Source organism: Pyrgilauda ruficollis, unplaced genomic scaffold, assembly GCF_017590135.1.
Source record: "Pyrgilauda ruficollis isolate IOZ18807 unplaced genomic scaffold, ASM1759013v1 scaffold74, whole genome shotgun sequence".
NCBI classification, from domain to species: Eukaryota; Metazoa; Chordata; class Aves; order Passeriformes; family Passeridae; genus Pyrgilauda; species Pyrgilauda ruficollis.
The window spans coordinates 3,901,858-3,928,605 of NW_024529266.1; the positions used below are offsets into that span (position 1 = coordinate 3,901,858).

The 26,748-nt window shown below is 38.7% G+C and overlaps 1 protein-coding gene across 2 annotated transcripts in view; it reads right to left on the reverse strand.

The window, feature by feature from the left end:
* RFX3 (regulatory factor X3) overlaps nt 1-26,748 on the reverse strand; it is a 109,935-nt gene that overhangs the window by 56,559 nt on the left and 26,628 nt on the right. For both annotated transcript variants that reach the window (XM_041486128.1, XM_041486127.1), the window contains exon 2: nt 895-1,019. In XM_041486128.1, the coding sequence (XP_041342062.1) occupies nt 895-1,011 (117 nt within the window). In that variant the 5' untranslated portion in view covers nt 1,012-1,019. The remainder of the gene's footprint in view (nt 1-894; nt 1,020-26,748) is intronic.

Below are 26,748 nucleotides of genomic sequence, written 5' to 3' on the forward strand. Positions count from 1 at the left end.
ATAAAAATGCAGTGGCATTTAAGAACTTAACAAATGCTGAAGAGTTTAATTTAGAGAGAAGTGCTCTGCCAGCACAGAAATGAATGGCACTGTTTAACGAAACATGTCTAGTTTTCATATTACTGATTTGGAAAATGGGAAATCAGATTTTGATGAAAAACATCAAATGTCATCCAGAATACCCATCATATGGACAGTTAATTTCTGTGTTTTCTGGAAAAGTCCTAGACAGTCATCATGGCTTTCTGAACCCCCATTTTCTACCTCCATACTTTTCCTTTTTAGCTCTCCATTTTCTTCTGCCTCCATTTCTTCTAAAGCTCATGGATGCTGCATAGGAGTAACCACCTCATGTAGCAGAACAGTGCACTGTGCTGCGTGCTACACAAATCTTCCTCCTTCCCCAGCAAATTCACATTATGAGTTACTGACTGTCGTATCACAAAAACTTTCATAACATTGTGCATACATCTGCACACATTCAAGCCTAGAGGTGCAAAGAACAGTGCTTTTCATATTTACATTTGTATTGTACTTGGACATCCAAACAGATGAAGAAATTATATAGTCAATAATTTCAGAAGCATATGCATTATTTCAAGGAAAAAATGTAAATATTCAGTAACAAAAAGCAAATTTCTGTGAGCTACTGCATGAATTATATAATAAATAACAGCTAGAATCATGGATGAGTACTACCAGAGCTTGTCAGATGCTCTAGTAAAGGAACAGATCCTGAAAATAGCTTGCTTTTCTCTGGTTATTTTAATTCCAGCAAACTAAAACTGATAAAAGCAGAGCAAAAGTTCCTTTAGCAGTCTTGCACAAAACCAAGTTATTCATTATATTGTAAAGAATTATTATTTAATCTTCTCAAAATTAACAGCCACATACCTGTTGCTGAACTGGTACTTGCTGTACTACCTGTGTGGGAACTGCTGCCTGGCCAGCCACAGATGTCTGTAAAGTCACAGTTGAACCTGTATCCGCCCCAGTCTCTGATGTCTGCATTGTGATCTCTGAATAAAATTAAAATATAAAATCCAAAAGTTAGTGCATAATGTTTTTATTTGCCACTTACATTAGCACACTAATTTGTCCCTTATTTCTATTAATATTTTAAAATTAGCTAGTACCAATCTTGTTATGAGCCTAAAGATTTTTCCCCCTACTAGCACACAAGTTTGCATAAATAGAGTTTTAGGTTATTTTTATCTTACTTATATTTGAAATATCTTTTGCTGACATATGAAGAAATGCATCACTTATCTGAGCTTTGTCCCTTTAGGAGTAACTCAGAAAAATCAGCAGCAGATCCTCTCTCAGCTTGTAAATAACTGGTCAGCATTCAAAACCATTTTTTCTCTGTCTTACTGAATTACACTAAAATCTCTATACATTCAAATTCAAAGTTGAACTTGAAGCAGGACACTGAATGAAGGCCTCTACTCTGGAAAGCAACCTCTGAAAAGCATTTAATCAGTCACAGTGAAAAAACCACTCAAATAACCTTCTTCAGTAGAAGGCATTAAAGCAATTATGAATAAATTTTTTTACTCTAAAACCATTTAGAAATACACAAATGGTAGACAAGTGCCTATGATCATGACCCTGATATTTAAAGGGAGCAACAAAATTTGGGCAGAATAAAGAAATGGTTCAAGAATCAAGGAAAATGCCTAACAAAGAAAACTTATCAGAAAAACAACCAAGAATGGCATGCCTTCATATGAAACATAGATTGTGAGCTGCACATTCCTCAAATTTCCACAGCCGAAATGACAATACAGTTGAATAGTGACAAACCAGAATTAATTCAAAATTGTGAATCATCCTTTTTTTCCCTTTCTTCTTAAATTTCTTTAAAGCAGTGGATGATTAACCAGTGAAAATAACAAACAGATGAGCAGTTTCTTCTTCACCTGGTATCTTCAAAACAGAAGACTGTATGTGTCTGTGAAGAATCACAGTGAACAAACACAAATTACTAGTCTATAATCCAAATGTTCTGTGAAAACCTTTACTGCTCTCAGTCTCTATTAATCTATATTAGCTACAAGATACTTTGGCAATCTGAGAACCACTGTCACTAAAAATTAGTAGCTTTATCATGCATAATAAAAGAGATTTATATGAAAAAAAAAATTATAGCTACCTAGAATGATCTATGCAAGTCATTTTTTTTCAGTTTAACTCATGAGACCCAGATGGCTGACAGTGAAGAAACTTTAATCCCTACCACCACCACCAAATAACAAGCTCCCCCAAAAACTCAACAATATTTTTTTCAGACAAAACCATAATAAAAATATTGAGGGATATACCACTAGATAACAGGAGGAATTAATTACTGTATGAAAAAAAATTCAGTATTCTCCTTGCGGAACCAGCTGTCAACAGCAAACTTTCAAGGCTGGGTTCCACAGCAGTTTAAGATGATTTAAGACTGGGTTTCTGCAGTTCCTCTTTCCAACTGTCTCTAGTTCACTTTGCATTTAAATGTAGCCACTGCAAGGCAGGAAACAGGTATATAAATTTGGTATGAGGTCAGGCAATAGGGCAAGGACCTTGCCAATTGGGACCATTCTTGGTTTAAACTCCAGGAAATCATGCCAATGAAACACCTGATTAATTTAAATTCCTCTTCTGAAATATTCAGAAAGACTGATAAATTCTTGATCAAAATAATTTCAGTTTAATTAACAGACTCTCAGAGTTTCACGTTAACTGAACCCTCTACTTTTAAGCAGTGGATGCACTTCAGCATCCAGCACACTTGACAAAAATCAGCATACAAAAGAATAAAGAAGTAGAACTTCAGATTACATTTATATATTAAAATCTTAACAATTAAAATGGATGTCCACACAATAAATATGGAGGAGTTGGAAGCCTCCATGCTGCTAGAAAGTTACAACCTAGTTGTGATTACTCAAAATTGGTGAGATGAATCCCTTGGCTGGAGTGCAGGTTGTTCAGAAAGAACAGGTGAGGAAGGAGAGATGGGTATATTGTGTTTGTCTGGCAAGGCTTGGGTAGCAAGCAAGAGGGACTACATGGATGGCTTCTCTGAGAAGCTGCCAGAAGGTTCCCCTGTGTCTGATGAAGACAGTGCCAGCTGGATCCAAGATGGAAATGTTGCTGACCAAACCTGAGCCCTGAGCCCATCAGTGACAGTGGTAGTGCCTCTGAGAAAACATATCGAAGAAGGGGGAAAGAAAAGTTACCGGGCAGAAGCAAATTGCAGTCACAGAAGAAAGGAGTCAGAGTATGTGAGAGAACCTGCAGAAATGTCAGTGCAACAGCAGGCTTCAGAAGGTGCCGGTGCTGAGATACAAGCAGGTTTGCTGGCAGGACCTGTGACCCCAGGAGAAAGTCATACTGGAGCAGCCTGGCCCTGAAGGGCTGTACCCCATATAAGGGACCCATGTTGGAGCAGTTTGTGAACTGTAGCCCACAGGAAGACTCACAGAGAAATGCATGGAGGACTACACAGAAGCTGAGGAAGAGTATGAGGAGTTCACCCCCTGAGAAGGAAAAAGCCACAGAAACAATGTGTTTCTGTGGAACTGATGATAATCCCCGTTCTGAATTCCCCTGGGCTGCTGGAAGGGAGAAGGTAGAGAATCAGGAATAAAGTTAAGCCTGGGAGGAAGTGGAGAGTGAGGAGAAGGTTTTTGAAGATTTAGGTTTATTTCTTACTATTCTACGCTGATCTGATTGGCAATAAATTCAAATAATTTTCCTCAAGTCAAATCTGTTTTCCCTGTTGTGGTTATTGGTGAATGATCCTTCCATGTTGTTATTTTCCTCAATGAACTTTTAGTTATGTTTTCTCTCACCTGTCTAGCAGAGGACTGGAGGAGTTACAGAGTGGTTTTGGTGAGCACCTGGCATTCAGCCAGGACTGCTTCCATTGTTCTGGTTTAAGTCTCTATCCTAAAGGCAAAATTTTATTATAGTTCAGTACACTGTACAGATTTTTTCCTCTAGGCGCCATACAATATGGTATGACAGTCAACCTTAAGTATCTATTTAATGGAAGTTTTTCTAGCATCACATCAATGATGCAGTCAGTGTAATTCCTTTACATTACATCAATATTGAGAACACACTGCTGGTTTTGGCTAGGGTAAAATTAACCTTCTTCACAGTGGCTGGCAATTGGGCTGTGTTGAATAGAGGGTTGATAATAGAGATAATTTTGTTACTGCTGAGCAGGCTTGCACAGAGCCAAGGCCTTTTCTGCTTTTGGTACAGTCACACCAGTGAGGGGAATGGGGGTGCTCAGGACATCAGGACAAGATGCAGCCAGGAGAGCTGACCAAAACTGACCAAAGGGATATTCCAGACCATGTGGCATCATGCTCATCACGCTCAGTGTATCAAAGAAGGTGAAGAGGGCTGGGGGGAAGGGCATTTGGAGCAATGGTGTTTTTCTTCCCAAGTCACTATTATGTGCGATGGGGCCCTGCTCTCCTGAAGCTGTCTGAACACCTGCCTGCCCATGGGAAGCACTGAATTAATCCCATGTTTTACTTTCCTTGTGTGTGCGGCTTCTGCTCTCCCTTTTAAACTGTTTTTATCTCAACCCCTGAGCTCTTCAGCTTTTACCCTTACGATTCTCTCCCCAACCCCACTGGTGGGAAGTGAGTGGCTGAGGGCTTTGGCCGTTGCCTAGGATTAAAGCTACAAAAATAATCAAAACACACTCTCCCATTTTTTCACTGACACTCCATGTAAGTAAAGGAAGTGAATATTACCGCAGAAAAGACGTCATCCTTGCCTAATTGGACCGTCAGGTGTATGACAAACAACAGATGAATGTTTGACAAGGTCCTTTTCATTCTGCCTAATTAAGCAGTTGGACACACCCATCTGTTAATGGTAGTGCTTTGTACAGCCAGCGCTTATTGCTTTGTACAGCCAGCACTTATTGCATGATGTGAATGTAAGCTAAACAGGCCGCATTCTGAAAGACTAATTAACCCCTCCAAGTGGGAAAAGATACTGTTGGGACCCAGCTGCTGAATGCAACAAGGTGAGTATTTCCTCAGTGTAATGGGCAGAACTTAGGCAAAGCTGAAAATTATTCCTTTCCTATATATTCTGTGCAGTTTCATGTTGTCTGTTAAATTCCCTAAAGATTTTTTAATATACCCAAATTCTCAGTTGGAATCCTTCTGGTTTTGAGACTTGAAATATGAAGACAGAATGATTTAATAGTATAACTTGTTCTAACAGTTATCAAAAGATATTGTTAAAATGTGTCAGATTATGATTTTTTTTTGTTCTTGGACTACTTCACACTGAACTAATTTACCTTTTTAAGCGACCAGAGTTTGCAAAGTTTTGTTCAGCTACATATGCTTTATTGTCTAGATCAAATAATACAGCAGGCTTTAATTCAATGCAGAAAATGAAAGCCTGTAATTTACTTTCAAGTGCAGCAGGAAATTTCTTTTTTCTCCTCTAGAAGCCTAAACAAAACATCACAGAAGATAAACTGAACTAGATCTCGTAATCACATGCAGTAATGGCAGGCTTTTAATAGTCAGAATAAAAGGCTAATCTTAAAATCTTATCTATTTATAATGATGAATAGCCAATATACTAATTAAGAATTTGCAGCAACACCATGTGTTTCACAATAAAGGAAAACTCAAAACATTGTTTCAACAATTAATACGGAATGCTTGGTTCCTGAACAAGAGTATAAGTGGAAACAGTTTTCAGTAATATACTAGTTTCATATAAGCATTCTTTTTCAATTTTTGTATAAACAAAAATTTTACGAATAATTGACTTCATAATTGTGTTGTGTTACTCCAGAGCAGAAGACAGATTACTCAAGCCATTCACAGAGGAAGAACAGAATATTACAAGTTACTAGATACTAATGTATTTTGATGTTAGTACCCCAGTGTCTTACTAAACACGATTTGATTGTTTGTCTTCTCTTGTGAATACCAAAGTACACAGCTGGACCATGCCTGGTATTAGTACTAGTTGCTAAATATTGCACTTAGTAATACAGATTTCCTTACTCTTTTTTAAGCTTTTCACAGATTTATGGAGGAGTAACAGTTAACTGAATGGCACAGAATGAAGTTTAGAAACTGCCTCTCTGGACTTACATATATACTTCCGAGTAGTAAAACCCTGTAAAAGAGTAACAAACAGAAGGGTGAGATATAGAGATGCACTCTGGAAAGGACCTGTGCAAGTAGAAACTCTTAGTAACTCCTTCAAAGAAAGTTCAGAATATAAAAAAGCCTTGTTTTGATGATCAGTTTACCAAGTCCCTAGGAATGGTACTAGTAAACAACAGTCATAATGAAATCCCATATTGCCAGGAACTCACAGCACATAGGTGCTTAGATTGAATGAGTACTTCATGACACTCTCACTTTGATCTACTTACTAATTTTACCTCCAAAAACATCAGAATTGTATCTTCCCTTGCTGGAAAATTTAATCAGTAGCCTTACCCATTAGCACACACCAGCAGCCTTAGCCATTAATACACACCAGCACCAAGATTACATTCACTTACAGGCTAAAACTTCTCAAAATTTTTGTTGTGAGAAAACTAGCAAACCATCAAACAATTACATTTATGCTATTCTATATGCTATATACAAAGCATTCATTTGTCCACTAGAAAGTCTGTGAGTAGAAAATCCAAGAGGTGTTTTCCTTCATCCTGGGTGAAACGGTGTGAGGAAGAGGGCACTGATACTGCATGTCAACACTTGACTGTATAATCGGAATTGGCAACAGGGCTTTATGACCATAGGGCCTTCTCTGAGGTTAACAACTTAGGAGAGCTGGGATGCGCCTCATAAACTGGGGCAGAGATATTTCTTCCACCATGATAGCTGACCTGGTAGGAAGACACTGGAGCAAGGAGTGGTATGGGGAATGAAATATTTTCCAGCAGCCCAGTGAAGGAGTGGTGGACAGGTTCAACAAGCAAAGGCCTGGGGTGCCATGAATGAAAAGCAACACATAGTCAAAAAATGAGGCTTAAGCAGGGTCACCTCAAGCATGTGCATATGAGCAAGGAAGTGGCTACAAGGCATGTTTATGAGGAAGCCACATAGATCTTCTTTCAGAAATCAGCATTCTGAAGTGCCTGTCTGAAGAGCTCATATGTGAAGGGGTATACAATGGCCTCACACTCAGCATGGTGAATAAACATAAGGAATAGAGACCTCTGTGCACTTGCAGGACTATCGCCTTCTTGAGATGACAGTGATGTGCTGGGACAGCCAACATGACTAAATGGCACCAATGGAGGGACATAAGCTATCTAACCTTACAGTTTGTTTTCTGCAGAAGCAAAAATGTCTTCAGGAAACAATCTAGGATGAAGTTCACAGGGACTTTCTTGCTGGGATGGTATTCTGTAGTGTTTAACCAGAAATAAGTTTTGATAAAGAATTTTATTACAGAACATTTCTACAAGTGTGCTTTCTAAGTTGCTATTTACACTGCTAAGTCTAGTATATTATGGCTTTTAATTCACACTTAGTCAAGCATTATCCATCTTTAATAGTACTCAGATACTTTTCAGATACTGAGGCATCTGTCTTTATTATATTAGCATAACTGTCATGGGCTGGAATGAGCATGTTCACAATCTCCCAAAAATATCTCTATGCAGAATGATAGTTACAATACCAAATGAAATTTCTCGTTTGAGCCAAGATCTTATTCTAGGGCACTAATGATAACAGCAGAATTAATTATAAAGTCTAACATGTATAATGCTATTTCTTCACACCTTTCAAAATTATTGACAACAAAATGTATTTTGATAACTTTTTGAGGAAGAACATGAAAGCAGGAGAACCACCTGAACAAAACAACTTTTTTTGCTTCTGCATAATTTATACAGTTATGAAAGGAGATCTCTAGGTTGTTTCAGAAGTGAGTTATGGGTGTTCGGGTAGGTTTTTTCCTTCTAGTATGATACTGTGCTGCAGTCCTTTCATCAAAAGAGTGAGCATGTGCCTGATAATAATGAAATAAAGGGAGTAAAAGTGATGTCAAAATGGAGACTATATTTATTTTGACCACTCAACAGATCAAAACATAAAATGAAAAAATAAAAGCATTATAGCTGGAAAAATCTACTTTATTAACAGAATGAGCAGTACTAGAGGAAATACCTTATGCTATTTGTGTCATCTCTGTGCCACAAATTTTATGTTTGTGATTCTTACTACTGGACTTTCACCAAATGACAGTACACTCCCAGAAACTGGAAGGGACCTGCTCAAGCAGTGCTACCTACCCTGCCTTCTGCCCAGGACCATGTCCAGGTGACTTTTGAATACAGCCAAGAATAGGAACTCCACAGCCTCTATGGACAACCTGTGCCCATTCTTGGTCAGCCTCACAGAAAAAAGCTTTGGTTCAGGTTGAGAGAGGACCACCTCTTGTACCTACACTGGGCACCACTGAAAAGAGTCAGATCTGCCTTAGCCCATCTCATAACTTAACACTTAAAAGTTATGGTATTATTAATACACTGACATCTTTCAAATGCTTCAGAGTTAGCTATTTCCTCACCAGGTACAAGAAGAAGGAAACAATTCATGCCAGAATTATTGCTCCAGTGGCTGTGTTGGTAATTTTTTTCCTTCACCCATCACCTTAGCAGTAGTTAAACAGATGGTGAGACAGGTGACAACGCACAATTCCCCTATGAATGGGGACAGGGGAAGCCAATTAAGAAAAAAAAGAAAGAAAAAAAAAAGGAGAGGAAAAAAAAAGATAATGTAGAGGGAGAGACATAGGTTTCACCCAATAACAGTCTACCACATCATATTCAGGTTATCATCAATATCATTTGCCAAACTAGAATTTACAGCCACTGGATAGGAAAGACTTAGGATAAAAACTGATGAAAGCTCTTAAAGGGATATTTAGAGCAGTCTAGAAACTAGAAGTGGTTCAGTGTTAAAATATCTTTAAATTTTGGAAAATGTACAGAATAAAAGGTTAAATGGTATGATCCTGTCTTGCTACATCATATTAGAGAACAACAGTTCTAATGCAAGATTGTGCATCTAAGAGAAAAGAAAATGAGGAGAGACATCTTTTCCCTTATTCTGAACTGCAGCAAAATTTGCTTCAAAATCCATACATCACAAAATTATCAGATTCCAAACGGCTAAACTTTTGGTTATTTTAGTTAAGATCCATAAATCTTAATATTTCAGTTTTTGAGAAGCTGAAGCAGTTCAAAACACATATTTGACGTGATCTTCACACATACAGCATTGATACGGATATATAATCCTAATCCCCACAACATTTAACTGAAGTGCCTAGTATACATACTACAGTAAACTGATAACTATGTGACTATGTGTATACAACACCTTTGAGTTAGGTGAAATTCTGTATTTTTTGCTGGAAGTATTGCATTACAGTACAATTAAAATTATATATTCTTTTCACAGAAAGTGTTTTGATAATAGCACACAACAAAATTAAGTTTATGCTAGAAAAATGTTCTAATATGTGCATGTTAAGTAGATGTTTAAATTAAAAAAGGTATCCTATTGTCTGGCAGTAATATACCAAGTGTTGGACATTTACTGTCTGCAGCTCCTGTTTCTACTTTCTATTCTTCTCTTGACTAAGATAGAATACTGCTCTGAGATTTGAGAATCCTAGTGAAAAATACTGTTGACATACTGAAAGTTATTTGGAGATGTATATTCTGAACATCTCAGGTTTGGGCTCTGAAAAATGATGATAAATTATCACAGAATTGTAGAATCATTAATACTGGAAAATACCTCCAAGTCTGACCTTTGATCAAACAACGTCATGGGCACTAAACCATAGCACAAAGTGCCAAGTCTGCTCATTGTTTGAACATTTCCAGGGATAGTGACTCTACTAGTTCCCTGGGCAGCCCATTCCAACACATAACCACAGTCAAAAAATGTTTCCTAAGATCCAACCTGAACTTCCCTAGGCAACTTGAGGCCATTTTGCCTTGTCCAGTCACTTGCTGCCTCGGAGAAGATGCTGACCCCCATCTTGCATTGTCTCTTTTCAGTTATAGACAGTGGTAAGGTTCCCCTGAGCCTCCTTTTCTCCAGGCTGAACATCCCCACATCCTTCAGCTGCTCTTCATAGGACTTGTACTCCAGACCCTTCCCCAAGCTCCACTGCCCTTCTCTGGACATGCTCCAGCACCTCAATGTTCTTGTACTGAGAGGCCCAAAACTGAACACAGGATTTGAGGTGTGGCCTAATCAGTTCAGAGTATGGAGGGACAATCACTGCTCTGTCCTGCTGGCCACACTGTTGCTGATTCAAGCCACAATGGCTTTCTTGGCCAAATGTGAAATCCATTAGGCTACTAAATGTAGAAGCTATAGCTGTCTTTTGTCTACGAAAGTACAGGAACAGGACTTCAACAAGAATATTATAACTCTGCCACCACTAAGGACTAGATTGCCTTAAAACAAAGACGCAAGCTAAGATAAATCCCTTCTATATTGACCAGGTAAACATGCAAATAGTCTTATAGCTGGGATATCTGCAGGATTACTTCAGGGATAACTACAAGTAATCTACTTAAACAATGAATGGAACAGATAAAATCTCACCAGTTTCTCCCATTCCTGTCTTCCTCAACCTGCAATTTTATTTTGTAAGAGAAGGATGTATATCATGCATGTCAAGAGACAAGTTAGTGACTATTTTACTTTGCTAATGACTGAGACATCATCTGAAGCATATCTTTCCTTGGAGCTTTCCTTCCCTGTACTGAGAAGGTCTATTTGTGAAACATACCATTTTATTCTTGCTCTGAGACATTACACCGCTTGCTTAAAACAGAAAAATTAAATAAATTCTTATTCACCTTATACCCAGACACCTAAAAAGAATTAATTAGAAATCGGAAGTACAGTATTTTATCATATTGGATTGTGTGCCACAGTCTGCAACTATTTGCAGGAAACAGATGAGTGGAAAGATGTCTGAAAATAGGTATCAACCTTTAGAAGAAACCCAAAGACCAGTGTATTTGATTAGTGCTTGATTCTTATCTTGTAACAGACTAGAAGTAGATAAAAATGTGTGCCTGAAATTTGGAGATTTGATCACCGTCTCTCAAAATATTACAACAGTCCCAACTATGCAGTAATAATAGCTGCAATAATTCACACCTTAGCTGCATCTGGGACTATGGTGTCAATTCACATAAAATGGAGAAGAAAGTGCTGGGAATGCAAGATAATTCTCAAATACAATGCGATTAGAAAAGAGTTAAGATGTCAACAGGTAGGGAATGTAGAAGACAATAAGGACACAGAGTGTCCAGCTGAACTTCATAATTCTCATTTACATCTGTCAGTCTACACCTAGCAGATGTGTAGGCAAACAAGCCTTGCCTATCCTTATACCTTTTTCCCAAATTATCCTTCTATCCTAAATTATTCTTACTCATGCTTATGTTCTAACTGAAAGAGGATTCATTAAAGAAAAAAGAAATAAAAAAAAAGAATAAAATAACTCTATAGTCGTCATGTAATTTTGGCTGGAACAGAGTTAGTTTTCTTCACAGTTGTTCGAGTGGGACTACATGTTGGATTGTGCTGAACACAGGATTGATAAAATAGAGCTGCTTTTGTTATTGCTGAGCAGGGCTTACACAGAGCCAAGGCCTTTTTTGCTTTTGACACTACCATGCTGGTGAGGAGACTGGGGGTGCACAGGAGATTGGGAGGAGACACGGCTGCAACATCAGCATATAAAGTGGGGGGAAGAAGGAGGAAGAGAGGGACATTTGGAACAGTGGCATTTGCCTTCTCACATCACCATTATGTGTGATAAGGCCCTGTTCTGGAGATGCCTGGAGATGCCTGGAGATGCCTGAACACCTGCCTGCTCATGGGATGCACTGAATTAATTCCTTGGTTTTTATTCTGCTTGTGTGTTTGGCGTTTGCTTTCCCTATTAAACTGTTTTTATCTCAACCCCATGAGTCTTCTCACTTTTCCAATTTTCTTCCCAATCCCAGTTGTAGGGGAAGAGAGTGAATAGCTGCATGGGGCTTAGCTGCCAGCTGGGGTTAAGTCATAAGTCCTTTTTGGTGGCCAATGTGAAGCACAAAGGGTTCAAGATAACAACAGATTTGACTCAAATGTACTAGATCAAATTTATAGCTAAAGCCATTTAGCTAGTAAAGAGCAGGCTCCTGTGCTTGCCATGGGGCTTGCTTGCCTGACTGAATATTAGACTCTAATGCTCATTAGTGGCCACTTGTTGCCTTTGCTGCTCGCTGCAGTGCTGTGCTGCTTATCACCTCACTGTGCTGTGCCCAAGAGCATTTTGAAAACAACCATAGCAAAGTGCCTGACCTGGCAGGTGGCATTGTGGCAATCTTCTGTACTGCTGTAGTGGACAGGCTGCAACACCAGTGTGAACTTGAGTAGAAGGATGAGTCCATGCAGGAGCAGGCATCCACTTACAGTCCATGGAGGAGCCCACGGTGGAGTAGCTCGATAACTGAAAGTAGCTGGGACCCTGCACTAGGCTCATGCTGGCGCAGGTTCCTGGCAGGACCTGTGAATGCATGGAGGAGACAGGAGCCCACCCTGGAACAGGCTTGCTGGCAGGTCTTGTGACCCTGCGAGGGACCCATGCTGGACCACACAAAGCTGTTTCTGAAGGACTGAAGGACCTTGTGGAAGGGACTCAGGCTGGAGCAGGTCATGAAGAGCTGCAACCTGTGACAAGGACCCATGCTGAAAAAGTTTGTAGAGAAATGTCTCCTGTGGGTGGTACCGCATGATGGAAGAGGGGAAGCAAGAGATTGCCTAGCAGCCTGTTTTGCTGAAGACCATAGTGAGGCATGCTGTCTCTATGCAGCCCATGGGGGTTAATGGTGGACCACAGCAGGAAATCCTCGCTGGTAGGCAAGGTAGAAACAAGTGAAGGGGTTCACTGCAATGTTAAACCATAAAACCTGGCCCAAAAGGATGAGGGATAGAGCTCTTAATGGATATACCTTTAAACTGTTGTTGTAAACCATGATCTGAGTTGCATCTTATAGGAATTACCATGACACTAACAATCCAAACCAATGGAGAAGACTTACAAGAAGCAGATCCAGTACAGCAGGGACATGACCTGAGCTGGCTTTGGTGCCCAGTTACTCCATGCAACACACCACCTCCCCTGTCCCAAATGACCACCAGAACAGATGGAGCCGAAAGTCATGGACTAAATAACTCAGTGGACATTTTGTAGACATTTTATGAACATTTTGCTGAGGTAGTTCTCAGACTAAGGGAATGCTGTGTATTATATCAAATGGAAAATTATTACACCAAATGGAAAGTGGGTTGTGATTAATGAGGTCATATCGAGTAGTATGGCACCTGAGCATGATGTAAATGCCAGGAAATAAGGGCTGGAATGTGCTGGGTTTAGCTGGGGTAGAGTTAATTTTCTTCATAGTGACTGCTATTGGGTTGGGTTTTGAATTTTGTTTTTTTGCTGAACACAGGACTAATGATACGGAGATATTTTTCTTATTGCTGAACAGCGCTTGCACAGAACTGAGGCCTTTCATGCTTCTTGTACCACCCCACCAGTGAGAAGGGTGTGCAAGAAGCTGGAAGGAGACACAATCAGGACAGCTGACCTCAACTGACCACAAGGATAACCCTTCAGATTCTCTCCCCCAACCTGTTGGTGAGGAAGTGACTGAGCACCTGCAGGGGATTTAGGTGCCAGATGGATTTAAACCATACTTAAACCTAAAAATATTCCAAAGAATAAAATTCAGTGCTTTTGCACTGTCAGAAGCACTGACAATGAAGCCATGAAGAAAGAGCCAAGTTTTTTGAATGCTTCAGTGCAAAGCTTCAGTACTGATCACATTCAGCCATGAATTATGCAGAATGCTCTGGGCAGGGCATGCAAACTCTTCCTTAGCATCAGAGTAATTAACTCTAGCTTGAAGCCTCAATCAGCCCTGAATACTTAGCATAGCTTGCTCATCATGGTCTGCACAAAACCAGGCAGATTCATCCTCTGAACTCCCTAAACTGAAAAAAAAAATTTCTGAAGCTATTTCAAGGACATTAAACTTTCAGACTTAGGAAATCAAATAATTTACATGAAGGTGTGGAACCTGAAAATACGGAACTTACAACGGAATTTTTTTTTAAATGTAGCATTTTAATAACTTCAGGTCCTAGACCAACCACAAATTGGTGGCTTAGTATTTCTGACTTACCAGAAGGCTTGTAGGCTCTTAAACCATAATCTGATATATTTTGTGTATCAATGGACAACATACCTCTCTCTTCCTAAGACTACTTAAAAATGTTCCTGTCTTGACAGCATTTGCTACAGCAGAACATTCATCTTCCAATATATTTTGACAACTTTATTTTATATTGCAAAAAGAATCTGCAAGGACTAAACTGTTTAAAGAACACACAATGGAATGTATTTTAATTTATATCTGTGATTTTTAAAAGGTAAAAATCCCAGCATATCAGGTGATCTCTATTTTAATAATAGTAGTAGAAAAAATATTCTCAAATATTTTATTTGTGCTGATAGCTTTAATTATGTATTACTTTAACTTGTTTCAGACGAGTCTTTCTGATCTCCCTAAACAACAATACACTGTAACACATATTAGGTGTTGACATACTAAAAATTACTAAGTATTCAGACACAACTGGAGTAAAGAACATAGGAACTGTAGATTGATATATCCTTGCAGTAAAGACAACCAACAGTAGATTTCACTGTAACAGCAAGTGCCTCAGTTCCAGACTTTAGACTGGAGGTAATGAAATGCTCTATCCATCTGAAATGCTCTATCCATCTATCCATCTTTGGATTCCACAGAAGAGGGTAAAAAGAAAAAAGAATAAAAAAGAAAAAGAATAAAAAAGAAAAAAGAAAAAAGCAATTATATTTGATGTGGAAGGAAAGGCAGACCAGAAGATCAGAAGGGATTTGTTCAGCCTTAATAAAAGAAGTTTGGATACATATAATTTCCTGAAGAATGCCCCACAGGAAAATTGCCTCCTTAATTTCATGACATACCTTTACAACTTCAGAAACATCCAAATACTTTTAGTAATAAATATGATCACCAGCATTTCTCTGAGATAGCCTCCCCACACACTCAATCTTAGAAGTGGCTAATTTCCAGATGACTTGTGTTCTAAATGCTAAAGATGATGCTTATGCTGTAGCACAGTGACTATAATTCTCAAATAAATCAGTAATCCAGTAGTTTTCTCAAAACAACCTAAACCTTCATTAAAAACAAAACAAAACAGAGACTTAAGCAGACTGCTTAGATTTCTTAATTCAGCCTAAAAAAAACTAACAACCTTGTTCCCATAACTCATTTATCTCTTCTTAGATAGATAACTTCTAACATCGTGGGGGAAAAAAAATCAAGCAAATCAGTAGTTACCAAATTATTAACCTATATTCAGCTCAACTAGACATTCTTGCTTACCTACTGGTATCTTCCAGGTATCAAAAGACCAAAGATTTTAGGAAAAGATAGGAAAACTGCAATGTTTTAGTTTCTTACAGATAGGTTCACTTACATTTAATAAGTCTGTACATACAAAAGTGAAAAAAAATCCACACTGACTCGCTGCAGCAACTGACAAATTGACTACAAGAAAGAAAGGACTCAAATCAAACTAAGACAAGTTATTGACAGTATGGTTCCAGGTTCAACAGTCTGCATCTGATCCACTGTGGTTGTACACAAAAGAATAGTGCAACCCAAAAATGATGCAAGCAGACTGGAAGATGAAGTTTAAAACACTATACATAAGAAAAAACATGCAGGTTTTTGAGGTAAGAAAATTTCCTATTATTAAGAATGAGCTTGGATCTGTACATAATTTTTACAAGTAACAGATGAAAAGACAGCTCTCAGATAAAAAAAGAAATAAGAAACAAATTTCTCCACCATTTGACAGGTGGCAATAGTAAGATTTAATTCAAATGGTTGGTCAGTTTTAAGAAATAACTTAGCATAATTCCTAGTTCACACAGCTTTGCCTTACTAAGAATGAACTTCAGCATACACAACATTATTATTTGCCTGGCTTCGATTACAGCATGATACCTCCCTATCTCCAGCTAAGAGACACAAAAATTATTTGTTCTTTCACTGCTCATATCCTTGTAGCATTACAGCAGTAGGCTTGTTATCCTTATGGAAAAAAACTGTTTAATTCCTACTGCAGCTTTTCTTACAGTTTTTGTTCCTTAAAGCTTCATCCTATACTATAAGTATTTCTCACTTTGCAAAAATTACACTGGTGCTACTATGCTGGTTTCTTTTCACATGGAAAGAGAGGACCCTGATGCCAACATTTGGAACTCACACTGTATAAACAAACATGTACTGCTTTTAAGTATAAAAATGTGTTATTGTTATAGAGCTAATATTCCAAGTCTGTCTACAATTTCACAGCAAATAGTTCTTACCTTACCCGCAAAACAAATCAGTACTGATTTTTTTTTTTTTTTGTACCTTTAGGAGAACAACTGCAGCATGAAGAGCTGAAAGCCTGAGCTACTCTCAACTACTCACTCATTTAGCATACAGAGAGACAAATATTACTGGCAGTACTACTACAGTTCAACAAAGCAAGCAAAAACTATCAATCATTGTAAAGGCAAGTTCCTTGACTGCAAATGAAAACTTGCCTGTCAGACCCCACAAAATTAGCTGTGTTTTAAACAAGTTTGCTGAAGTGTTACTGTTCACAGCACGTACACCAATGCAGTTACTATATTTACATTTAATATCTGAGATGAATTGACAGGTATAACACTGACTACATCAGTAGTGCTTAGATAAGTGCTGATTTTTTACTTCTGGTAAAGAGCAGCTTTCCTCTAATTCTGTGCATTGTAATCCAAGTTTCTGGTACCAAGTAGAAAAATGTGCCAACCTACTGCAAGATTTATTTTCTCTATAAGTGAGTCAACATTGATTTGCTATGTTATATTTTGTTATTTCTATGTAAACAACACTGCCCACATAATTAAATATTTATTTTATCTTCATTCTAAGAAAAAACCCAGAAGGCCACAGAACTCTACACCCATAATTAAAATACTCAGTTAAAATGTCCAAATCTGGGATGCCCCCAAGTGATTTTTGGTGAATCAAGATAATGACACAATGACCTCAATTGCTTTGAGAAGGCAGGACAAAAAATGTAGTTTATGCCCCCAAGTGATTCTCCATTTTTGGTGAATCAAGATAATGACACAACGACCTCAATTGCTTTAAGAAGGCAAGACAAAAAATGTAGTTTAACTCACACCAAATAGAAAATAAGATCGGTGACAATATTTACAGGAGTTGAAAAACTGACAGATTTTGTTCCAGCTCCTGTTGTATCCACTATACTTTCACAATATATTTGCAAATAAGCACAATCTAAATGGTCTACTCACATTTGAAATGTCAAGGCTGCTTACTAATCAATGAAGCAGACAGTCATACTGGTTACTTTTTTCAACTACAATATTTAAACACTTTAGGCAAAACAGAAATTTCCTTATGAAGTAAAAATTACACAAATCTAGAACACCAGGGCAAGCTGCACAGTTACCACACACCACACCTAACAAAATATTAATGAAATATTCTTCCCTTTTTTTAATTTGTTTACTAGAAGAGAGATGGTGTATCTCCTAGAATAAGAGGAAGCCACAACAGTAACCTTAACTGAGTTTAGTGATACTTGTAAGAATTGCTGTTTTTCTCTTCTTTCCCTTCTCATCTCTCCTCATACCTTCCCACGATCCTCAAGCTCCTGTACAGAAGTTCTCTACACTGCAGAAGACTACCTGCATGTTACTCCTACCTAACACAAACCTTTAAAAATGCATTAGTTTTGCTCTTTGAAATGTGTCATATTTTATATCAACAGAAACAATCCAGCATTTGCATGGTTTTCACTTAGACATGGTACACACAAAAAAAACTATTATACAACTACCATGTAACAAGACACAGCACAATAAAAGGAAAGGTGTCTGAAGTTCTCAGTGCAAGGTGTATATGACAAAGTTAAAATCCTTCTGTTAAGACTTTGCTCTAGGACCAGAAATTTGCTTTAAAATAGAAATAAATTTCATGTATTTTACGTGCCGTGAATATAATGAGCTGTTACACAGAATGCTAAAATATTAAAAAGAAAAACCCAGGAAGTTCTGTGCAGACATAACAGAAATAAGTTCCTGACCTAGTGGACAGAAGAAATAACTAGCAACCTTTACATACATGTTTACACATATACTTGCCTGACCTAAAAACAACACCAAAAAATTATGAAGTTATTTTTAAAGTTGCTGTCTCTAACTAATTCTAAGATAGTCCAGATACGCTCAACAGAACCATCTTCAAAACACCAAATATTTAAACTTAACCTTGCTACAGCTGGATGCTATGTAACCTGAGCAATTCATGTGGCAAGGAAACACTTTCATGTTTAAACTACTGATATGCACATATATACACACAACACGTTCCATCCTGAATTTTACCCCTTGAAAGAAGCTAGATTGTATTTTGCAACAAAAATTCCCAGCACTACACAAAGTATTGAAGACAAGAAAAGGGACGTCATCACTGGCATCTGCTCAGCACTGGTGAGGCCACACTTGGAGGGCTGTGTCCAGTTCTGGGCTCCTGTATCAGTTGGGTAGCAGTGGGGCTACAGGGCTGGCTTCAGTAAGCTTTCAGAAACTCCCCGCATGTCAAAGAGTCACTTTCACTTGGTTCCAAGACAGACTCACTGCTGACCAAAGCTGAGCTGAACACCAAGGGTGGAACGCCCCTGTGATAACATAATCAAGAGAGGGTAAAAGGTGCTTTCAACAGCACCTGAGAAAGACAAGCAACCCTGCAGACATCAAGCTTGTAAGAAGGAGGGGGAGAAGGCAATTCGGGTGCTGGAACAGAGATTCCTGAACCCTGTGGAAAAAAACATGGTGACACAGTTTGCGCCCCTGCAACCCAGAGAGATCCACAATGGAGCAGATATGCATTCTGCAGCCTGTGACTGAAATACAGGAGGGTCCTTATTGAATATCAGGAAAAACTTTTTTTTTTCTGCGAGGTTGAAACACCACTAGAATGGCTTGCGCTGTCTGCATCCTGAAGATTTTCAAAAGCCATCTGCACATGGACTTGAGCAACGGTCTCTTAAGTGGCCCTGCTTAAGCAGGGGTTTAGAAGAGATGGCCCCCAGAGTTTAGTTTCCACTGCCAAAGTTTTCTTACCACAAGCAAGGGGTCTTTCTCCCCGATAGATCTTTGAAGTGCCAAGACGGAGTGCTTCACAGGGACCAGCAGTTCCCCACCTGCATTGCTGCACTGCCTGTTGCTGAGTCCACACACTAAGGGGAAACAGTCAGTCATTACAGGATCTGAGGAGACTTAGGCTTATCTCAGCTCAAAAAGACACCACAACATGATAAACATCCTGTGATTCAAAGGTTTTCACCCTTCCGGGGTGTTTACTGTCTTCCCCAGGTGCTGGTTGTGGTGCAGGCCCAGAGAATTATGTGTTATCACTGAGGGGCAAACAGCCATAAACTCACAGCACTTCAGCAGCCAGTGCATTTGGTCCTGGCTCCTGAGAGTGCGCTGTGGCTCTCGGCATCCCCGAGGGCTCCCAGCCACTTCCTCCTTCCCGACCGCCTCCTGGGCCAGCTGAGTCGCACTGGCTGTGGGAGCAGTGTGGAAGGGAGATTTCTCCTGGAAAGGGGGGCAGCTTGCCTGGCGGAACGGAGGGGGAGGCAGGTGTCGAAGGCAGCTGAGGGGCTGCTCAGTCACTTTCCAGTAAAGTCTCCTTTTCCTGCAAGGAGACCCTGCGGGAGGCCCCTGTATCCCGCCTCTGCCCCACACCGAGACCCTTCGGGAGGGCCCTGTCTCCCGTCCCTGCCCACGCTCTGGGGCCTTCTCTGCTGCCCGTTTCCCGGCGCCACGAAGCCCCGGCACTCGGCCCGTCTCTTGGCAGCCCATGGCGCGCGGTGCCGCGGAGGCTCTGCAGGACAGCGGCTCCGCCGCGCCGGCCGCCTCGAGCGGGGGGCAGCGGGAGGCAGCGGCAGCCGGGCTGTGCCCCATCTGCCTGGGCGACGTGGACAACGCGGCGCACGTGGACACCTGCCTGCACACCTTCTGCTTCGCCTGCATCCGGCAGTGGGCCGCCGTGCGCGCCGCCTGCCCGCTCTGCAGGCAGCGCTTCGGCCGCATCCTGCACACGGTCAGGGCGGACGACGACTACCAGGAGTACGTGCTCGGCCCGCCCGGCTGCCAGCAGAGCGCCGCGGCCGGGCAGAGCGTGCTCCGCACGTCCCCGCACCGGCGCTACCGGCTGCGCCCGCGGCCCCACCGCCATCCCGCTGCCAGGAGAAGGGGGCGGCCGCCAGCGGACCGAGGGAGAGCTCCAAGAGCCTCTGACACCTCTGCCCGATAGACTGCAGGGGAGCGCTCGACCCGCCCTGCCGGGGGACCTGCCACCCTCTTGCACATGCGGGGGGCGCGGCTTACGGCCCTCATGAGCTTGGAATCGACATCCACAGCCTTCCCGGAGCACGCGTCTCTTACAACCCCTTGGTATACTGGACACTCTTTTTCGTTACTAGTAGTAGTAAATTATATTTTGTTTAAATTATTAAAGTGTTTTTTCCTTAACCGATGAAGTTTAACTTTTCTTCCCCGCAGTGGATGGGTGCGAGGAGGCAGAGGGGAGTGAGTGAGATGCTTCATAGTGCTTAGTTCCCAGCGGGGGTCTAACTGTGATATTCTGCGTCTTTTAAAATGAGTCGTGGTGGCTCCTAGGGGCAAAAAGGAGGAGTGAGCTAAAGCTGTGATAGTTTTTAGGGGGCATGTTAATATTTTCAAGAATTTCAGTCTGTCTCCTTAAGAGAACTTCCTATGTGCTGCAGATACTGTAACAAATTGCATTCCAAAACCACAGTTAATTTTTTCCTTTTTTTTTTTTTTTTTTTTTACATCAATGTTCATTGCCGTGTATTAGATTGTCTTATACAGATAAGCTGCATAGGTTAACAAGAAGATGGATTTTGTTGTTTTCTGTTTTTATGAAGTTTCCAACAAATGCTAGTAAGTAAAAGGAAAAAAACCCAACAACAAACAAATAAAAAGAAAATCCCAAGAGATATCACCGAAGAAAAGGATGATTTTAACAGAAATATGTACACAAGTAGTATACGAAGTGCAAAAGCTGAATATGACCTCAAGCAAATAAGGGTATACTTCCTTTATCAAGCTGTCATAAATTAAACTGTTACTGTTAGCACACTCTGCAATAAATGTCAGATAAGAATACAATCAGGAGTTAATATATTACATCAAAGTCACAATATATTAGCACTTCATAATTTCAGTCTTAAAAGTTATTGTCTAACTTTTGCATGAATATTGATGTTTCTTCATGATAAGCAAATTGTTAGAAAATTCAGTTGTGTCTTAGTTTAAGATAAGCAGCACATTATTTGAAGCCCTATTTTATTAGAGCCAGAAACCAGTCTGACAAAATGGAAGAAGGTAATAACTAGTAACAAACACAGACTCTGAAACAAGACAAATAGCAACTGTACCATCTGCAATATGGCTCACAAACTAGAGAACATGAAGTGGTCTTCACAAAAGCACAATAAAACTCAATAAAATTATAATAGCTTAAGAGCTGATTCTATCATCAGGTTTATACGATATTTGGTCACTACCAGCAATTTATTGAGATTAATTGTTTTCAAAGTTAAAACCCATGCAGATTTGCAGTTTATTGCCACATGCTGTAGACAGAGCTTCAAAATAAGAAATAAGGGAAGTTGAGCAGGATTTATGTAATTTCACTCATTATTTTAAGTAAATTAGAAAATTAGCTAATAAATTAATAATACAACATAAAAACAAAGGGAAGAATACTACTACTGATGAAAGCACAAGACAAGGAAAGTGAAAGTTAATGAATGGATTGTGTCCAATCTATTTTTAAAAACAGATTTGGATAATTACAATCTTATGCATCAAAAAACCCCAAAGATTTAGTATCCTCTCCTCCTTTCCTGCTCAAAACCACAATACAGTTACTTTGGGATACACCTGAAACCCTGGTACTATAGTGTCATCTGGAATGTAACCATCATTACAAGAAAATAAAAAAATAGTGCTGAAATACGAGATTTGCAAAAAAACAGGAATTATGATTATAATCAGCCTAACACACATAGTAAGAATTTCACAGCAATGCCTGTAATGCAACCCTTATGAAACAGTCTGTGAACCAGGGCCCACAAAACTTTGAGTATGTCCTGTGAGTCTTTTTATATAAGCATACATTAAGTGCAACATTAAGGCCCAAGAGAGAGCCTGCCCCACTCGTGACTTCTTAGGACTAGAAAGCATGCATACTAAAGTGAAGTTCTGAAACATGTATTTGCTGATACCCACATTTCAAAAGAGTTCTGAACGGAATTTAACAAGAGAGGGTTGTGACCAGTGGCACGAAGTTCAGCAGGTGGCCAGTCCAGTTGCAAGGATCCATACTGGGTACAGTACTGTTTAATGTCTTCATTAATGACCTAGAGGATGGAAGACAGTGCACCTCAGCAAGATTTTGGGTGATACACAACTGCAAGGACTGGTTTGTAGATAGTGGTTGGTAGTGACTAAAAGCCATCAGGAAATCAATCTCCTTTTAAATTACTTTAGCAATTTACATTCTTGCATTGACAAATGATAAGTATCAATCTTTGTGAAATAAATGGGTAAGATAAAGAAAAAAACACTTGAGTTCCAAAACATTTTTCTGGAGACTGGTAGATGCTAAACAATTTAAGCCCTCAATTTAGCCTCATTTCTCTGATGATTAGGATATGTCAATTTTATACCAATATATTCTTTTCCTCAGATAAAAGCTCCTCAATCCAACTGAAAAATACTCCATATAAAAAGTAGTAAAAAAATAAAAAAGATAAGTCAAGACTGGTATTTCTTAAGTCCTCAACATTTCCTTCTAAATTCCACAACAAATTCAAGGCGCTAAACCTCAATATGTCAAAAAAACTCACACTTTTGAGAAAAAAAAAGAAAAAAATATTACAACCAAAAAAACCCCCTAATACTTAGAAACTCTGACTAAGGACCAGCTAAGAAGAATTAGATTTGTGAACACCTTCAGGTATGTAGGCATAAACAATTAATTCTGGACCACACACACAGAATTTGCAACACAGGGAACAGACTGTAAGTTTCCAGATTAACACCCTTATTTCTGGATCTTCTTTCCTCTTCAACAGACATGACAGATACTAGAGATAAGCCTTCAATTTAGAAAAACACATTTTTGTAGTTCATAACTATCTCTCACAAAGTATAACCACAAGTCCTACATTATTTCACACTAAAACAGTATGTTTTTAGCATATTAGTTTCTTTTCCTGTGTCTTCCACTTTACCTATTTGGATTTGACAGTTTTGACATTGGTTTATTTCAAATGGGGTAAAATGTTATTGCAGGGTATAAAAGAATTTTCATTTCGCTGTAATTTCCATTACTGATACTGCTGACTAAAAAAAAAAAAAAAAACAAAAACCCACAAACCTGAACATTTTCAAAGTAATATTTAAACAATTGTTTCCATACTAAAAGCAATCTAAAGTAGCAATCGTTTTTCAAAGCTGACTTCTGAAACTTGGAAGTGTTAAGGTTTATACATTTAGGACATTCTTTATGCTCCACCACACGATTGTTGGTTTTTTTCTGTAGAGAGGAATGTAGCTGTCAATAATGCTTTCTCTTGTGACATGTTTTGCAACTTTTACTTATCACTTCCATTACATGTAATGTAGGAAGGTTAGCACTAAAAACAACTGAAGAACCTGCACAAGTTAAATACATAAATTATTATTAGAGTGACAGAAAATGTAACAAGTGTCTTGTGACTCCATTTGCTTTGTTTGTTAAGGAAGGGAAAGCTAATTAACTGCAAACACCAACCATAAAGACCTAGACCTGTTTATGTCAACAAAAGCTTTGGAGAAGCTAAAATATATTTTACATTCAAACTTCATTCCCCCCTGCCCTTTCTCCTTTCTGGAAACTGGGATGTTATTACAAAACAATAAGTATCTACAAAAGAGTGAACACATCAGGCATAAAAACTAGAACAATTTATTTTTAATAAACACTTCCCTGTATTATTTTAAATATGCATTTGATATATAAAATAAATATATTCATTTTTTGATTATCGTATCTAGAATTTTATTGTAAATAATCACTCTGTATAAAAAATTTAATTTAAAAATCACAGCAAGAATAGTAGTTGCAAATTTAAACTTTATGTGGCATTATTCAACCTTTAGACTAGAAAGGCTGGATATTTTTTATTCCACAAAAAATGAAAAATACTGCAATTTTTATTTCATTTCATATTTCAAAGAGAAACCTACAGTCTTTTTAAAGGATGTATTTTAAGGACACTTACATGAAGAGACAGCTTTAAAACTCTCTTCTTTCACTGCATTCTTCTATCACAGTTTCTTGTCTGGCAAAGTATAAGAAAGGGAAAAAAGCAGAAAAGGGGAGAAGGCAAGGGCAAAGGAAGGGGTGATGGACAGACAGGAAGAAAAGAATGAAAAGTGTACTTTCTGTCCTCATTTTTCTAACTGTTTAATGTACAGAAGTCACTGCCTCTAGAGCTTTCATGAAATCTTAGGTTTTACTACATATTTTTCAAAAACTAAAAATTACTATCTTTTATAGAAACCTATCTGTGCTGCAATCGTTCTCAAACTATTCCTTCCCTATTCTTGTAGTGAATGCCTTGATCCTTTTCCATCTCCATCTACAGCACATGCTTACTACAACATGCTTTCTCAATCCTCCATGCTATAGTCAAGGTCTCACCTTTGGCTTTATCTGCCTTCGTGTCTGCTATCACAAACTCACTTATTCCCCTGCACAAAATTTGACTTTCCAAAAACATCTTCCGTTTACAAACTGCTGTAACAGTCAACTGTCCATACAGAAGGGTGTCCAAGTAGAGGAAGAGACCACATTGTCAATCTGAAAATTGAAACTCCTGGCCATTTTTAACATCATTTTTCTTAAATTGACACCATATGCTGTGAAATGTGCTGAAGAAAAAACATGTTGCTAGAATCTTGAGAAATTCCAGTCATTGATAGTAGAAACTGAAGTGATCAGGTTCCTAGGAGAGTTCATGCTGAATTTAAGAAACTAGGAGAAGTTTTGTTCAACTTCAGCTCCGAAAACAAAAATGAGTAGAAAACAACTGCATAAAAATCCATGTAAGAAAAAACATAACTGCTCCTCTCCAGGAAACAAAGGAAGAACCCATTCTAGAAAAAAATAAATAGGCCCACAGGGTGGCAGAAAAGACACACACACACATGCACACACACCCATACACACACGAGGTGTAACAACGAGGTACTATACTGATTTTTTTCACATGGCTTTCTTACACATTCTTTATAGTGTGGAAAGTTAGGTAAACAGTATATTATAATGCACAGTTTTAAGAATACTTTCTATACATTTTCTACAAGAACTAGTATCTAGAGATACTAGTTTAGTAAGCATAGCTCTTTCCCAAAGTGTGTTCTGTCTTTCCCTTAAGTTAAAAAAAACTTGTGCATGTACTCCAAGGTTCTGATAAATCTTTATTACAGTGAATGCTGTCTAGTTCTTGCTCCAATTTAGCATTGGTGTAGTGGTATTCCAGTTCAGCCTAAAAAAATAACCAGGACAGGGGTCTGCAGGTTTTCAAGCAAGGTCAAAGAAAACCCAAGACATAAGAAATTAACACTTCCTAACTATAATACCCATCACCACTACTGCCATAATATCTAAATGATATAACTACAGAAGCAGTACAAAGAAAGCAAAACAGTTATTTACATAATCACACTTAAACAGTTAGTGGCATGGAAGTTGAAGTCTTTAAACTCCCTGAAACCTTAAACGCCAAGTGCATAAAAATAATTAGCTACTGTAGAGATATTTGAAAATAGGCTGAGACACCAATTCTTGTTTCTATGACAAGCACCCACTGGAAATACTGCACACACCTGATAGTTTTTAACTCCAAATGCATGCCTGAGAGAAATCCATAACCTAATTCTTTCCTGTCTTCTCATGATTACTGATAGAGACTGACTGATACCTATAGAGAATTTGAAGCCATATGATAAATATTTATTTAATTTTGCTTTTTTTTTTGATCTTGTTGTAGTATGCAGAAATTTCTTTAAAACATGAAACATCTAAAATTAATGAAATGCAATGGAAGATTAAAATATAATCACTGGCATGATCTTTCTTACCCACATGTCATTTTAAATGCTTTAAGCAGTTATATCTCTCATACTAGATCATATTTATCTGACCATCAAGTTAACATACTACATTAAGAATTCCCCTACAGTGACTGAGCTTATGAAACTTACTTTTTAAAATTCAGTTAATGAAGATGTTATTAGGCAAACTCCAATAGTATAATTGAATATAAACTGATAAAACAATGTAGCTCTATTATGTTACAGTCATGAATGAATATGAACTTTAAATATTACCTTAATTACATTAGCTTCTGAAATACCATTATGAACATGTGAATTACACAGACC